This window comes from Molothrus ater, chromosome 2 (genome assembly GCF_012460135.2).
Source record: "Molothrus ater isolate BHLD 08-10-18 breed brown headed cowbird chromosome 2, BPBGC_Mater_1.1, whole genome shotgun sequence".
Classification (NCBI taxonomy): domain Eukaryota; kingdom Metazoa; phylum Chordata; class Aves; order Passeriformes; family Icteridae; genus Molothrus; species Molothrus ater.
In genome coordinates this window covers 84,256,965-84,274,898 of record NC_050479.2, presented here as the reverse complement: position 1 = coordinate 84,274,898, position 17,934 = coordinate 84,256,965, and the positions used below count along the sequence as shown (strand labels likewise).

At 37.5% G+C, this 17,934-nt stretch overlaps 1 protein-coding gene across 1 annotated transcript; it reads right to left on the bottom strand.

The window, feature by feature from the left end:
• Positions 1-777: 777 nt before the first annotated feature.
• LOC118690000 (taste receptor type 2 member 40-like) lies at positions 778-1,743 on the bottom strand. The gene has a single exon (XM_036388600.1). The coding sequence runs from the start codon at positions 1,741-1,743 to the stop codon at positions 778-780; it is 966 nt and encodes a 321-aa protein (XP_036244493.1).
• Positions 1,744-17,934: the final 16,191 nt, after the last annotated feature.

Genomic DNA, 17,934 nt, shown 5'->3' with positions numbered 1-17,934 from the left:
CAGGTAGCTCTATGTACCTACATCACCTTACATTGTAATCATTATCTTGGTAATCCACTTTCAAGAAAACCAAACAAATAAACATAACATATATTTCAAACAAAAGTATCAATTTATAAATAGGTATTTAACATTGTTACAGGCATACTGGAATCCTAACACAAATAAACCTCATTCAGAATGCAATTTGATTATATTAAATGACTGTGTCCTTCCAAATCTTAATTTTCCCTCAGGTTATAATCCAGTTAGCTTTTCCAGCTTTTCCAGTCTAAAAGCACGATCTTTTTCCATGTAGCACCACCAACTTGTACAACATGTTTTTAGTCAAATTTCAACCTTCTCAGGTAAAAAAAATCCTTTACTGAGAGCTGATACTTGTGAGCTCTGTACATTCTTGTCTTAGTCCCCATTTTCTTCAACTCAAACAGGTCATAAAACTTTCAGTCTTAAACTGAAAGTTTATGACTGAAAGTTTAAGACTGAAAGTTTAATCTGAAATCACAAAGCAACCTAAAACTGATTTCTTACTTAAGTACATTGTTTCCATTCAGTACATTTTTATTCTCACTCTATATTGAGCAGAAAGGAAGAATCTGGATTGGTGCACAAGTAAGGCAAAAATTCACTTTATTTCAGATGCACTGAAATGTCAAGGAGGACTAGTCACAGAAATCTCTGGAGGATGAAAGTTTCCATTTAAGAAAAAAGACAGTAAAACAATATGATTGATAAATCATATTGTTTTAGACAGTAAAATAATTGATTTCATATATCTTACTGGAGAGTGTTTCTCTCAAGCCTGGGGCTTGGAGGCTTATCTTCCAAATGACACTTAAAATGCAGGCAAAGGTTCCTAAACGCCAATTTCAGTTTTGAATTGACTATGATCAGGATAATTGAGTGCATGGAAGGATATGCCCCAGCTACAACTAAGGATACTGCAACTTTCACCACATCTTTACTTTGAGATGTCGAGAGTATCAACAGAATTTGAGCTACAAAACTGGAAAGATACAGGATTAAGAAAGAAATAATGGATTTAATAGCATTTAGGTGAACGTCTATCATAGTATCCGTGAAAGTATCTGCATAACATTGCATTGTCTTTCTGTGTTTCCACAGAGAAGTAATTAACAGAGCTGAGGTCACCACGGAGAGTACTAGAGGGAAAAAGCAACCTACAAAGTAAAGAACCAGCAAGTAGAGAGATGAACTATCCCAGTCCATGACATGAGCTGTGCTGTTTTCTCTGCAGTTCCCTGTTGAGCTGCATAGGTAAGTGCTGGGTGTAATCCATAGTAAAGGAAGAGAAGTCATAGAGGAGATCACCAGCGATCCAAAAAGAAGCCATGGGACCATCCCAGCTATTCTGCACTTGATTTGCAGCAGCAGCCAGTGAGTGGTATTGATTATTTTTACACAGTACAGTACATAGAGCCAGGTACTGAACCACAAGCTGCTATGGTTTACAAACATCCACACAGCACCAAAGTCCTTGTACACTGAAGCCAACTTAAACACATCAGCAAAGTAGAGACTGTGGATGTGCATCAGGACTGTCACCTGCAAGATAAATCTTGATGTGCTCAGAAATATCAGGATCATATCAGCAGAAGATGTTTTTTTGCTTTTGATCCAATTAATTGTATTAACAGTTGTAATAAATCCATTTCCAATAAATCCAACAACAACTTCAACAGCTACAATGCTTATTGAAACAATAAGAAGTGGTGGCAACATCTTGCTGCTTTGATCACTTCTGCCTGATTAGCCTGTGTAGCTGTGCAGGAAGTTGAGCAGTTCTGATAGTATCTGGCTAGTCCCAGCTCCTGCCAGCTCACCTTATATCTAGGAACAAAATTACATCTGGAAATGATAGTGGATCTGGAAATGATAGTGAGAAATTATCGATGTTCTTCCTGAATGTGCAAATGAGAAAGATTTCATAATTAACTCTAAACCTTTACATACATAAGATTTGCCTATGCTTTTCCTTAGGGGTGTGAGATAGCCAGCTGCATTAAGCAAGCCATCTTGTGTCCAATTGTTTATATTCTTGTCTAGAGTGACAGAAAGCTCAGTGGCTCTCTGGTTACAGCAGTACCTGACTGTGTGGAGGGGGTTGCAGCATGAAACCCAACAGAGGCACCAGTACATCGCAGCAAAGATGTCTTACATTGTTACAAGTATCTTTCAGGCTGCAGTGAAGGGTTATAAATTATAACTATACCAATTAGTTGCAACCACTTCAACAAGGAGAAAATTATACAGCCTCCAACCCTATTCTAGAGGAGCACTCCAGACAACAAGGCTGTCTTCATCCAAGGATTATTGCTGCATTTAGCTGCCCACTTCTTATATGTAGTCACATATATGGGATCAAAAGGTGACAGTAGCCGATGTGCCGAGGACAGGTTAGTCAAGTAGAGCAGTCCACCTAGCAGAACTCTGTTAAAAATCCAACTCTCTGCAGCTGTTTCACTGTCTCAGCTTCTATCTCACCAGCATGCCACAGTTTGATACTGAATTTAGACTGTTCTGCTTTATAGACTGAAAATGTGTCACCCATCTTCATCCATATCTTTGTCTGATGCTGTAATGAGCACAGTCCAGAACAGTGCTGGGCCTCACCGATCTGCATCCTGCATTGGTCCTTATTTATAAACAAATATGTCTGGTTTAGAGAACAGTGTATCCTCATCTTCTCAATTCCAGACTCATCAATCCAAGTTATGAATACAATACTGGAAAATTTATATTGTTGATATTTTATTTCTTGAAATAGAGAAATATTAAGTACAATGATGAGTGTGACAACAGGGTGAGAAGCAGCTGACATCTTTATGCATCTGGAAAAATTCTGAAAGTTTATTTGGCAGTAAAATATTTACTGATTTTGTGGGAAAATTGATTATTTCTGGAGTCCATTTCTCAACAGAGTAAAATCTTTCAAAGTAAAAGATAGACTGAGCTTCTAATCTGGACATGGTAAGAATTGTCAATTGGATTTACTTCCTATTAATACTTTCATGCTTCAAGTTTTTGTTGAATTTCTAAGACAATAAGTTAATAGTTATTCATTAACTTATTAAAATTAAAAGCTAGATTTAAAATCTTAATAGTTTTTGTTACTGTCAATCAAAGTTTCATTACACTTAGATTTCATTTTAGGTCCTTGTAATCTCAAAAACTAGGAGCTTTTTTCTCTAAAAAATGAGCATACTTTTGTCATCACAACACTGCAGATTGTAAAAAAATAATTGAGACATGTTTACAAGACATTGTGTATAAGTTTCAGATTTAAAAAGCCTAAAAGAATAAAACAAACAAACAAACTAATTTAAACTAAAAAACATTCTTATGTTTTCTTTTTTTAACATTCTTTACCAGAAATATTCAAGAGTGGAGCAGACACAACTTACTAAGGATCACAAAGCCTAACTCAATGACTACTGTGTATTTCAAAGCTACATGCCTACAGCTTCCTGTATACAGAATGTGCGTTACATAACTATACTAGTCAGTTACTTCAAAAATGTAGTTTTTAAGTTACTCAAGGGAACATGAAAGTAACACTTTATTTTTACATACTTATGAAAAAACAGCACTGGAATTATGAAGTGGGAGAATCTAAACCAGAAAATACATTCTAGAAAAGTGCATGACTGAAGCAAATTCCCAGAGGTTCCAACAGTTACAAAATTCTGTTCTATCTTTGTATCAAAAACTAAAATTTGAAAGACAACCATATCTGAGCTTTACCCGCTTATTTGATTTTCCTGTATATGAGGCCCAAAGTGGGAACAATTTACTGAGAACAAAGTAACATTCCTACAAATGAACATTCCACCATGGTGAACTCCCACCAGCTCCTTCAGAAAGTAGCTGCCACTCAACCTGTGCACCCCAGTGGTATTTAATCCTCAGCTCAGGTAAAGGAAAAAGCCTGTTCCTCAGTGCTCGGTCAGGGACCTCAGTCTAATGTGCTCTGCTCTCAGGAATGGCTTCTAAATTTTGTCTTGCTTTGTGCCTCAGTAACTCAGGAGCTCCACAATAAACTGCAATGATCTCCAAGTGTTCTCCAGAGTATGAGTTCACTCATGGATGCTGGTGACACACACAGGCAGGCACCAAAATACAAGTTTGTGTGTGTCACTGCTTGACCACACATGACGCTGGTCCAGACTGGAAATGATCATCTTCTCATTCCCTGGTATGCAGATCCTTGAATGTGTTCATTCCCCTTCCTGATCTTTCCTGACCTCACAGATAGGGTTGCCACATTTATGCTCATTAGCAGACCTCCTTTTGGGCCACAGAGTTAATCATCATGGTCAGGCCAGATTTATCTGGCAGAGGAGACACAAGGGATCCTAAAATATATCAGACTTCCTTGAACTTATCCTCTGAGAGAGCACTTGAGTGAATTAATAAAAGCAATTGAGTCACAAAGTAAAGCAGACCATAATTTCTTGAAAATAATCACAGTACAATGTTAGCATGAGCAAATTATAAATGCTAGAGAAAAGTGTCTGAATTTATACAACAATTTCCCTTGAAACATAAATCTCACTTTATGAGAACAGAGAAGACCCAGAGAAGTCAGGTTCAGATCTCAGATAGCACCTTTCCTCCTTTGATTCATGCATTTCAATTAACAACAGTAATAAATATGCTTCACACAATCCATATAAGGGTTTTAATTGTTGAAATAGTAGAGAAATTTTTGCAGCAGAACAAGCAGTTTTCAAATCTTGTGAAGCTCAAATCTTGTGAGCCTGTTCAGCTCATACAAGATCCACAATGCACCAGTTAGTGGTATCTGGTAAATATTTTGGTATTTTACTGTGAGCAAGAATTGTGTGAATACAATACTGAAATTTATTTCTGATATTGTTCAGAAAAATGCATGCCTTGGAAATGTTGCTAATGAATCATCCAACTATGGTCACAGCTTCACAATTTTTAGTGAAAAGTAATTTTCTATGGCTTCTTTGAGGATAGAAGAAATTAACATGTCCAATACGACTGGATTTTTGGTCTCTTAAATTTGTTGCCACTACTCAGTGTCAGGCTGGATAGAGCTTTCATCAACCTGATCTGCTGGAAAATGTCCCTGCCCATGGAAGTGGGGGTTGGAACTAGGTTGTCTTTAAAGTCTCTCTCAATGCAAATAATTCTATAATTCCAGGATAACTCAATGATGGGATCCTATAGTCTTCCTTCTGTCTCCTATCTAAAGGCAAAAGAATACCCAGATGTAATCCTGGAATTTCATTTTGAGATTATATCCAGAGAGAAAAATCAAAGAATTTCAAATTTTTACGTAGATCCTAATGATATTATGACTTCATTCAGCAAGTGTTGACCATTTGCTGATGACTAGTGTGTAATTCTACAAAAACTGAATTACAAGATTCACTAAACAATTCAAGAAACCAAGAATGAACATTACATTGATCATAAAAATTCCATTTCCTGATGAAAAGAGACAAGGGCATGAGAATAATTTGTTATTGTTTATTTTGTGTTGGAGGAAGGACACTGCTTTCCAGACAACCATAGTTAATTAAATTCTGGTGGTGTAAGAGGCTACAAGAGCCTCATGACATTTGTTCATCTCTACATCATGAGCTCCTTAGCAAATAAGCTTTTTACAACCTGTCGTAAGTTGCACACAGCCTTTATTGTATCGTAAAGTCCATCTCTGATGGAAACCTCTGAACACCAGCACAAGACAGTGAAGTACAACTACTATTAAGATTCTTCCACTAAAATAATTGAATAAAACAAAACATGGGAGAATATGTCTTGTAAAAGATGCACAAACTAGCCTGCAAGAGAAAACTTGCAAAAATTCTATAGGAGAGCCATTAACATTTGTGTTTAACAAACATGGCCAGAATCAGCATTTTTGGTTCTACTAAAATGGCTGATTGCATCTTCAACACTTTTTAAAATGGTTTATCAAGTGTTCTTCACATGTTTGACAAGGTATAGAAGGCTTGTAAGCCTCAATATAATATCCTGTCTGTGAAAACAGCAATAAATTATGCTGCTGTTTAACACATCCCAGACTTTATATTGTACAAAAAAGTAATGTTGCAAAATATCTCAAAAATGAGTGTGAAAGGGTGATAATCTATTTTACCATTAATTTGCAAGTTGTCATGCTGCTGTCATTATTGTACTGGAGATAATGTACTGTTAATTTCAATACCACAAAATTATTTATTGTTTCTTTTAGAAATGACTGTCAAAATGGAAACCCCAACAGGCTCAAGTAATGGAAAGAATCCTCTGAAATTCATGCAAGGGGTCAAGAAGATAAAATCATATAAAACACATGAAAAGGAAGATGCAACTTTAATTTTAGAGAGGTAAGAATGAACACACACCCCAAAAGCAAGGAGCAGGCAATAGGTACAATCTAGTGAGGGTTATCAGTTGCTCCTTGACACGGTCAAAAGGAGATTAATATAAATGTTCATTAATTCAAGACGGTATTTGTAAAGATGAGTTTATGGTTTATACCAGACAAAGTGTGAAAGGTTTGTAGACCTCCTCTGATCATGTTGTTTCTTGCTAATATTAAGGGAGTCAATATGTCCAAAGGAATAGTGTGCTTTACTGAGCTGGATTTCTCTACAAATCAAACAAGATTAAAGAAAGACTGTGAATTTGGTTTACCCTATTAAGGAAAATGTTAAAACTGCACACTAAAAGTTGAAAAATTATTGAACAATTAGTGAGTTTCTGTTTGACAGTATTCTCAACTGGTCCAGCTTCTCTATGGATTCAGGAAATTTTCCTTTCTTCTTTCCCCTCCTCAAGGGAAGTTTTATCTCTTTAGCTTAAACAACTCTTGTTGTTGAAATAGGAATTGTTTTTCATATGTCCTTAATTAGACTGAAAGGTTAAACAGCTGCTTCTGGTTTCTCTTTTCCCAAACCATAACTGCAAGTAAAGGCCTCTTATTTTCCATATCCAGTACATTTTATGGTTAGTGCATGCCTTTCCACACCACTGGATTTTCCTGTTCACAAAGTTGTCAGAGACTACAGTGAAATTTCACGCAGTGATCCTTGCATTAGACTCAGCACTTAAAATTTGTGCTTAGCTTCATCCAAAGAGTAAATACACATTTCTTACACAGGTTACAGACTTGTATATTGGAGCATATTTTTTGAGCCAAGTTCCTGTATCTTGTGTTTCATTTCAGAAACCCTGCCATCACCAGCAGTTGTCCATTTTGTGACCCCAGTTTGGAAATAGCATTCTTAAAAGATATCTCTATTCATTACAGTCTTTGTAGCATACACCTTGTCTTAAGATTGCTTATAAACTGCTGGCACCTAAAGATAAGTAAAATCCTCATAGTGGAGTTTTGTTACGAGTTAGGTTACTTTACTAAATCACAGTTTGTGTAGATAAAGCACATGAAAGAGAATCCATCTTTTCATTTCCACTACCACTTCAGCTGGCTTTCTTCACTATCTATTTATTCTTGAATAATGAAAAAAGCACTAGGAAGTGATAAAAATAACATAATTTAAAAGAAATTAAATATAAAATGCTAAAAATTACTTTAGTCTTCTTACAGTGCAGTGGTGGACTGAAAAAAAAAAGTGAATTCGACACATTGATGAAATAAATCCCTTTCTAAAATGTAAAAAAGCCTGCCTCATGACAATACTTTTTAACGTTCAGGTAAATTAGTTTCATATAAACTGCTTCATATATCATTTTACACTTAAAAGAAATGGTCTTTGACATTGTTTTAGGAATGCAGTTGTAGTCTTTGTAAATTATAATTGAAATTGAAAAAATATAAATCTATGCTTCCTGTCGCAATGAATCTATCAAATAGAAGCACTCAGTGAAAAATGTTATGTGATGATATCATTAAAGCATTTAACATCAGGATGCTGCATAGACAACTGCAAATAAATACTTTTTCATTAAAATTTTAAGTGCTTACTTTTGCCAAAGCTATAACTTTAATGTAAATGTGCCTTTTAGTATGTGTAAGTACTAAGAGCATAAGACTTTTTGAAGGCCATCACCACTTCAGTACCATTGGCAAACAGCCCCACACTGACTGATCCTGGGTTCACTTATGTTTGTATAGCCAATGTGCCATTTTGACAGCCAACTGCAATTCAAATCCCTTTTCCAATACTCTGCACCACCTGTGATGCAAATTTAACTTAATCCTGATTTTTGTGGCTTACTAACACTGAATCCAGCAGAGAATGTTATCTGTTTGGAAAAATTCACATCAGAGTTCCTCTTCATAAGCAGTATGAAGAAAGAAAAAGTGTGCATCCTGATAATATTTTTTTTTAATGCACACCATCTCAGTTACAGTCTTTGTACAATGCTGAGGCTGGGTTCCCTCAGATCTTTAGTTTGGATTCCCAAACATAAAGAAAATAAAAAAAAATAAAGTCCAGTTCAGTCACTTATTTTGCAGTAAGCAGATACCACATTGCTGGGAGCATTTGCTTGGGGTAGCACAGTACAATGAAACCGAACACAAATGTGTCCAGATATTATTTCTCAGTGTCCTATCAATTTTCTAATTTCACATTTTGTCATGAAATGTTACTTTGTGTGATTACTAGAGTTAAGGGCATGAGTGAATGATGCATGAATTAGAGAGCTGACAAACCCTTGAGAAAGTGCTCAGCACAATGACACCTCTGCTTACTCTATTCAAAGAACAAAAAATGACACTCTTCCCAGGTGAGAAAGATGGAGACAAATGATGGTCTCTTCCTAAGACTGACTTGGAATATATTCAAAATCTCAAAAATCTTGTGCATTTTCCCCTATGTTTTAGGTTAAAATGCAAAAAACATAAGATCAATTTATCTAGTCAGTAATTAATATCTGCATACGGACTTTTCCTGGGACAGTTACAGTCATGCTTCCATAAAGTGAAGTACTAACTAAACTCTTCAGCAAGGGGGAATAGACAGTTGTGGAGGTTATAATTAGTAGGTGCATAAAAAACTCTTATATTAAGAAGATCAATAGGATTGATGATTTATTTTCTCTTCCAGTACATGAAATAGGTGACATCAGATGAAAGACAAGTTAAAAGCAAACAAAATAAGGTGGTTTTTTACATAACACAGAGGGAAGATGTGGAATTCCTTGTCATAAGATATATCTGCAAGAAAAGTCTGCATGGATTCAAAGGATGAACAGACTAGCACACAGGAATGAAATCAATTGGGTGTTACTTAAATACATAAAAACCATTTCTGGTTCACATAATTCCTGTAAAAGTTTAATGTCTCAGAGAGTAATAGGAGCAAGTAGAATTTATATTTGCCCAGTTTGTGCAACCTTCCCTCAGCTCTCTGCTGGCTATCAAGGAGAGGTAATTACAAAGGCAGAACTTTCATCCCAAACAATGTGACTGAAATAATGCTACTGTCTTATCCTGACTCATGATACCTTTTAACAGTTTTCAAATTATGATAAATCATGGTTTCAGTTATGTCCAGTAAAAAAATACAGCCCCAGTGCCACATCTCTAATTACAGATATAATTATATCTGTGAGGAAGGGAGAACTTCTGAAGGGATAGTGACCCTGCAAGATAGGCTAGAAGAGTGGACTAATGAGAGGCTTATGAAGTCCAACAAGTATGAAGTCTTGCACCTGACAAAACATAATCCAGGAATGCAGCAAGGCTGGGATATATACCTAGCTGGGGCAAAGCTCAGTGGAAAGGGACCAGGAGCTTCTGATGAACACGAGCTCCATATAAGTGAATAGGGTGCTGCTACAGCAAAGAAAGTCAACAGGACCCTGCATCAAAGAGTGCTTCAGCAGCAGAGATAAAGAAATCACTGCACAGCTCTGCTCAGTGCTTTCCACACAACACCTGGAAATTTATTTTTGTCCCCTTGATTAAAAAAAAAAAAAAAAAAAAAAAAGTGTGAACAGGCTGGAGATGGTCCAGAGAAGAGCCAAAATTATTATCCAAGGACTGAAAAGTTTGCCATGTGAGGAAAGTCTGAGAGAACTGCTTTGTTCAGCCTTGAGAAAACAAGACTTAAGGGAGGCCTTGTCACCATGATCCAGTATTTAAAGGCTGGCTACAAAGACTTCCTTTTACAAGGAGTGCCATCAAAAAGATGAGGGGTACAACTTACTCCTGGGGAGATTCTGGCTTACACTAGAGAAACATTTTTCACAGCAAGAAAAATCAGCCACTGGAATAATCTGCCTAGGTGAGAGGTGTATTCCTGAATGTTGGACACTTTGAAGATTTAGTTGAACAGACTGCTGGACCATCTTGTCTAGACTTGTGGTTTTGCTTTTGTCAAGGAAGGTTGGACCAGATAATCCATCATGTCCCCTTCCAACCTGGCATTCTATGATTCTCTGATGGATTCCATTTAGATTAGGAAATGAACATGACCTCAATCCCAGATAACATTTTAATCCATTGTGCCAAAGGCTGTAAATACATCCACACCAGTAAGAGCAATTTTGTCCCATGTAGCATACGGACAAAATTAGTTCCAACTACAATTTTATTGGTTTCAGAATGGCCTCCCAAATGAAACAATTCTGTTCATTCATAAGGATTCACACTGCTGTTTCAACTCATTGCTCTTCATATCCAGCAATAAAACAGAAGCTCAAATTCTGTTTCAGTTGTATGACTAGCGCAGTAAAATACAGTGGGATTATTCTTGGTTTACAGTGTAGTAAACAAGAGAATAAAGTTAATTTCAGAAATGGCAATTAGTTATTCAATTCAGACCCAATTATTGATTTTATTACAGAACATCTCATTCTTGTTTTAGATGCTATTTCCAACAGTGTTCAACTATTTTGCATTTAGCTTTAGTATGCACATCTGTCTAAATCCATAACTTTCACTGGGAAAGAAGAAGCTTAAAATGCTCTCCGGGATCTTTGCTGCAGATTTTCTTTACCCGGACTTCAACTTTTAAAGATTATTACTTGGGATGAGAAGAGAGTAGGAATACCCCAAAAATATTGACAGATTTTTTTCAAATTCTGAAATCAAAACCTGTAATTGGCTTTCATGGCTGGACAGGTCTGATTGTTGAGATCGTCTCAGTGCACGTAGATTACACATTGATAATTTATTAATAAAAAAAGTAGAATTAAAGCACAAGTCAGTGCTCAGATACATATGAGACTGTGCTATGTCTCCCCATGTCAGAGAATGATTTATCCTGCTTCTATCAGATTATGCTAGTTTGCTTATGCCAGAGCTAGTGCCCAGCTAGTCCCCCATTGTGAGGATTTTTTTCACTGAACTGAAAATTTACACTCCGAAATAAGTATGTGTATTCTGCAAACCCAGAAAATTAAATCAGCTCAGTGAAAGCTCTGAGATGAGCCCCAGAGGCAAGTTCCTATGTGGTGCAGCTGGGAGCAGGACTGGAGGGGATCTGGGAGAAGAGAGGGCAAAATGGAACTGCTCTTTACATCCACAGCACATGGACACATGGATGGACACAACTGCACCATGCAAATGCGCAACAGCAACTTCTGGCAGGCTGCAACATAATCCTCACAGTGTTTCATAAACAACTTCAGGCACCAATTAACTATTTTTTGTCTTAAGGTTCCCTGGGCACTAGACAAGAAAGATTCTCTGTGCTGTAGATCCAGCCAATCTGCTCTGTGTGGGGACACCAGGTCATTTTGGTTATTTTGCTGTAGGGCCAAGAATCCATCTGTGTGTACTAAGCAGCTTAGGCCAATGTGTTCACATTCTGGATGGATTAAAAATAACAGTCTCTGTATGGAAGCTTTTAAAAGCTGTTTAAAACCTAACCCTCAGCTGTCTATCCCAGATTCATCTTTCATCCTCTCTACCTATCTTCATTCTCTAGTCAAATCTGGTTAAATATGGGGTTCAAAAAGAAAAGCTTATTTATTAATGTTTTAAAGCAGTCTTATTTCACCAATTCAGAAGTTTAATATTGGCTTCAATTAACCAAACTTATATTAGAAGTTAGAGAAATGCACTTTCTCCCCTTCTTTTGTCACTCTTAGGCAGACAGTGATTTAAGGGGTAACTTTTCAATGTGTATTTGAGAGACAGAGATTTGAATCAAGTAAAAATTTATGGACTGAGAGCTTTCAGAGTTGCTTTGTGAGACACTGGAAGCATTTTTGATTTAAGCTATAGGTACAACAATTCCAGAGGTTTGTTTGAAACCCAGACAGCCAGTATACTATATTTATTTCCCTCCCATCCCCCCATCCCTTCTGCACCTTTATTATGGATGTGGTTCAATCACATCTCCTTCATTCAGGAAAAGCTTGGGTCTGACTTTTATAGTTGGCATTGCTCATCAAGTCAGAGCAGCTACATGCTCCTCTTCAACTCCACTCCCTTTTTTAGATCACTCAGAAGGTCAATTTGATGACTAAGGACAGTAAAACTCAATTTGTCATTCTGCTGTGCTTCACCAGGCTGCCTTGTTATTTTTAAGTCTCTCTTCCTATGGTACCATGTTCTTGTCTCCATATTTCACTGTCTCCCAGGGGAACATCCATCCTCTTATCTGATACCACTTTGCCACCTGGTGACATGTTCTTCTCATTCTTCTCTCCATCTAGGTCCTGCAGGCCTGACTTAATTTTCTGCAGTATTTTCGGTTTTTTGTTCACGTTTTGTTTTGGTTTGCTTTGGATTTAGAACATGCCCTTTTTTTTTTTTTTTGTGTGTACTGGAATTAAAATTTTACTAATTCTGTCTCTTTGTGATATCTAGTTGAGTCAGGTTCCTCCAGTCTGCAAGAAGAGCCCAAGTTTCGTGCTGCTCTCAACCACAACTATATATATGAATTCATACAGGCAGGAGTTTTGCCACAGGGTTCAGTTATTACAGAAATCAGAAGTGGCTTTACCTCTATCAGCATGGAGGCAGATGGGCAATGATATTTGCCTCATAGGAAATTCATTGGGAAATGTGAGGCATAAAAATGGTTGGGAAGAAAAGTGCTAATGTGAGCCACTGATAACCTGGAGGCACAGAGGAGAGTGTCACTTGTACATCCTGACAAACTTAGTGTGATGGGCTAGGCTCTGACTCTGGTTTTGACTGAGTTAATCCAGGTCCTTTCCTTTTAACTTCCATTTAACAGATGGTTATAAAACAAGCAGAGACATCTCCTGTGTTTGTGGGAAATGCTGTGTCAGGAGCTGGTCACCATTCTTCCCACACAAAGATTTCTGACTTTACATTAAGGTGAACATTTCAAGTGCTTCCTTCACTCAGGGCTCTGATTCAGCATTATCCTGCACATTAAGGAGGTTTCATTTCTTTGCATATGCTAAATATAATTTCTGAAGGCACTAGCTTCCAGTGAGACCTCTAGAATCCCTTTCATTAGTGCATGCACTCTGTCTATTATCCCTCAAAAAGAAACAAAAAAAACCACAAGACCCACCCTCCCAAAAAAGGTTATATGGGCTCTGAGCAATCCTTATATGCCAAAGCTGATGGGAAAACCCAGATGACAGAGAATCTTGTTGCCTAAAAATATTTTATCATGATAACTGGTTATGAAGCACCCTTAAATAAGAGGCAATATTATTAGAAACATTTTGCTGTCCTTGTTTAATGTTAACACTACAAATATCGCAATATGTGATATTTCTTCCAAACTGTTCCATTCAGGTAATGAAATAGTATTTTTGTCTTGCTTGGCTTGGACTCACTGTTTTCCTTCTGTTCTGTAATCACCTTTTAGATCTACTGTGATACAAAAGTGCTTCATAACTTGTGAGGCTGGTGGGGACTATTACCAGAAATCAATACATACATTAGCATATCTGCCCCACACTAGAGGATTCTGCATGATGGATGGCATCATCAATCTCCAAATATTGAACATGATGGTGAGCATGGTATCCCCAGATTTTCAGGAATAGACACTGGATCTTTTTGTGTGACCCAAGAAGAAACTACCTCTATGAGCTGTACCAAGATAGTTTTCACTAACACGTACTGCATTTGGGGGGCTAGTTAGTTGTGGCTTTTTTTTTTCCTCACAGTCATCTGGGCAGTCTTCTGTTTTCAGAATCCTATACACAACTGTATTTTTCCTAAGATAAAAGACACTAATGGGATCCTTGATAAAGATATGCAACAGAAAACAATGTAGGCTGTTGGTAATTTCTAAATCTCCCTGCTGGTTCACTGCATACCATTATTCTCTGTTCCATGACATTTACTGCTGCTCATGAGAGATGCTGTATGGGGTTGCCAAAGATGCTATCAGAGAACAGCACTATTAGAGAATCTGCATGAATGTGACCAGACAACTAATTTAACATTTTTCAGTCAACAGACTATAGCTCTTGGAAGAAAACTGTATGGTGGCAAAAACAGAGGAACAATACAAAACAAACAAGCAAAAAAAATCCCAGGCCTCTGCCTGGAAGGGAGACAAACATTTTGACAAACACAGGAATTAATACAGAAGTTTTGCAGAATTGTGGCTTAGGCAGATTTGTTTTCCCAAACAGATTCATCCATCCTTAATCAGCAGCCCCAGCTGTCCCTGCTGGGAAAATCTGCATCTCTTTTTCTGCTTGTTGCAGGCTGTGCTGAACTGGCATTTCTAAAAGTAATTACCCCGCAAAGTGTAGTTGAACACTCAGAAATAGTAAGAATTGTTAATTCTGTGCCTGCTAGGCCGATTTGCCTAGCTGAAAATACCAGTTCATCTCAGCAAGAGAAGCAAGACTCACAGGGTGACAAGGGAAGCCAGGACTTTGCTAACAGGGACAGGTTATTCAGCAGCTGACTGGGAAAGGGGTGCCTGCTGCTTAGGAAGTGCAGATCCAAGACACTCTCTAGTCTATACTTTAGAGAAGTGCTACACAAAAGAAAGCAAACTCTGTGTGTGTATGTGTGTGTGTATGTGTGTGTGTGTCTGAGCATCGACACACCTGCTCAGACTGGAGAACAGTCTGGAGCATGAGTCATGTGAGGAGTAGCTGAGGGAGCTGGGGGTGTTTAGCCTGGAGAAAAAATAGGCTCAAGCAGGACCTTATCACTCTCTAAGCTACGTGAAAGGAGGCCAGGTAGGGTAGCCAGGTGAGGGTCAGCCACTTCTTTCAGGTAACAAGCAAGGGAATGAGAAGAAATGGGCTGTAGTTGTACCAGGGGAGGTTTAGACTGTACATTAAGAAAGAGTTTTCAAGTATTGAAACAGGGTGAACACAGAACTAAGCTTTGAAAAATTACTGCTCTTATTTACTGCAAATAATTTCTAGTGATAATATTCTATTATCTTTTGAAATAATAACTTGATTTGAAAAACAGCAACATTTATTGTGTTCTACCTATAGTTTAGAAGCAGTGATATACTATAGTAAGAAAGTAGTTTACAATGCAGAAATCAATATTCAGTAGGCAAACACTTTAAATCACATTGCAGCTCAGAAATATGATGGTATTTTCTGCTCTTATTTGTATTGTTTCAGCATGATCTGCACAGCTATTATCACCTCACAGACACATGCACCACATCGTCAAATTTGCATGAGAACAACAGCTGTCAAACAACAGTAATTACAAGAAAGTACCAGGGTGAAAAGAGGCAGCTATGAATTCACTTTGGCAAAATTACTGAATTCATCAGAATTAGCTTCTACATGACCAAATGGGATAGAATCACATCTACATCATGAGGGTCCTCCAAGTACACAAAAGTTAGCATTAATTAAAATGCTTATTTTCCATCTGTACTTTGCAAACCATTTCTACCCAGACTGCCCTGTGTGTGTGCACTCCAGCAGGAAGTTTGCAATGCAGACATTTCCATTAAGATCCACTTTTTCAGTAACAAGATGTGGCACACAAAGAACAGTCACAGCTGGGAGCAGGGGATATCATTACTCTGGGTGCAAGGAGCCATTTGTGTTCCTCGAGGCCAATTATGTGACAAGTCAGCTAAAATACCTCAAGAAATTTTGGCCATGATCATGGGGATGACCTACATATATGATCAGGGACAGAGAACATCCTTTGTGACACCACAAAAGCAGATTGTGACAAAGCAAAGAAAATATGTACAAATAGGTCCTTACAGCCATTCCCTGACATTCTGCACCTGTGCTGGTGACTTCAATGAAACAATCAATGTGGCCAGATGGGAATGGACTTCCTTTGTCACACCTTCAGGCCCATAACCATTTATTTACTTATTTATTCACTCACAGTGTATTTTGTACAATTTAGTACATTTGTTGCAATTCATCAGTGAGTCCGAGTCTCAGTGGAAATATTGGTTTTGTTTTCGGAAGGGTTTGTTTGTTCAGTTGTTTTGGGGTTTTTTGGGGGGTAAGGGGAGGTTTGTTGGCTTTGGTTTGTTGTTGTTTTGGGGGTTTTAAAAATTTTCATTGTTTATAATACCTACATTTTAGCATGTTTTGTGATTTTAACACAGCATTTAAATAAAGCACCCTAGAATGATGAGGTAAAAGGCAACAATTTAAAATAGATATCTAAAATTTTGAAGTATCTCTGGTAGTTCTTTTACAATAAATACTACATTTGTTATTGTTTCATTATACTCATTGAATGCCCTTTTATTCCTGTTTATTTTCTCATTATAATTCCATACAATTATTCTTTATAATTTTACTTTAGTATGTGTATTATTATCTCCCAGTACTAGAGAAATATAATAAAAAAATTTATATAGTTAGTAGTCCATACTACCCTGGGACCAGCACCTGAAATCTGTACTTAAGCCTTAATTCAGGCACCATGAGAAAAAAACATGATTTTTGTGCTCAGGCCAAGTTGTCACAATTAGTCCCAAGAAAACCTGTTTTGTCCTTATTATTATTATTATTTTCTTCAGACAGCTAGCTATGATCCTTGATGCCAAAGGTTGCATCACAGTCTAGGAAGCACTGGGATGCTGAGTATCTGTGCCAGCTATGAATGATACATGTGAGAGGAGTGAGGTTGTTCTGTGAGCAGTGTTAAAGTGGGTTTTGATCATCTGATCAAAGAGGGCTGTAAATCAACATAGGCTTTAATGTAGAGAATATAAAGTTTTGTTCCTTCCCAAATGGAACTGAGTTGCTGTATGTAGGGCAGGGCTGTTTATAACATAGTGCACCTCTGCTTGAGCTGTCATTTTGTACTATGTGCAGAGGCGCTTCAAAAGAGTGAAAAAAAAATGCTTGCAAATATAGTTTAAGGGTTTTTTAAACTTTGAGGGACCTCTCTGGCTTTGATGCTTAGGTAGAAATCAGAATTTTGTGCTTCTATGATGTAAACATTATTATCTTATTTTGATAGGTTATAGTTTTACATAGACTTCAGCCACTGCAAGCAAGAGCAACTTTCATAACATGTGAGGTTCATTTAAACACCTAAACGCTTCTTAGATGAAGCTGTCTCATGTCTGCTTGTCATCTAGGTCAAGATAGCTGGCTGTTTTCTGTGTTTGGCCTCCAAGATGCCTTGAAGGAATTGGACACTATAAATGCCAATCTCTCCCTGCCAACTAAAGGAGGAAGTTATAGCTACCAGTGTAGAAAGAATAGACAGAGCTGCCACATTCAGTCACTTTTGATCTCCTCAGAGTGCAAGAACCTATCTGTGCATGTAACCAGGAGAGATGGGTGTCTGAGTGAGTGGTGTGATCTCCAGGGATGACTTCTGTACCACGTTCCAGGGTCCCCAGGATGCCAGAGGCTTGCTTGGATTCAGAGAAGGGACAATTTGTCCATGCACATGCAGAGAGCCTAAATGTTCCAGAGGAACCACACATCCAAGCTTCTTATGTCTTGCATTGACTAACAGGTTACATAAACCCTGCCTTTCTCATTCAACTTGAATCATGCAACACAAAGAATAATGGCTCCATGAAAGGCTCCATGAAAGAAACC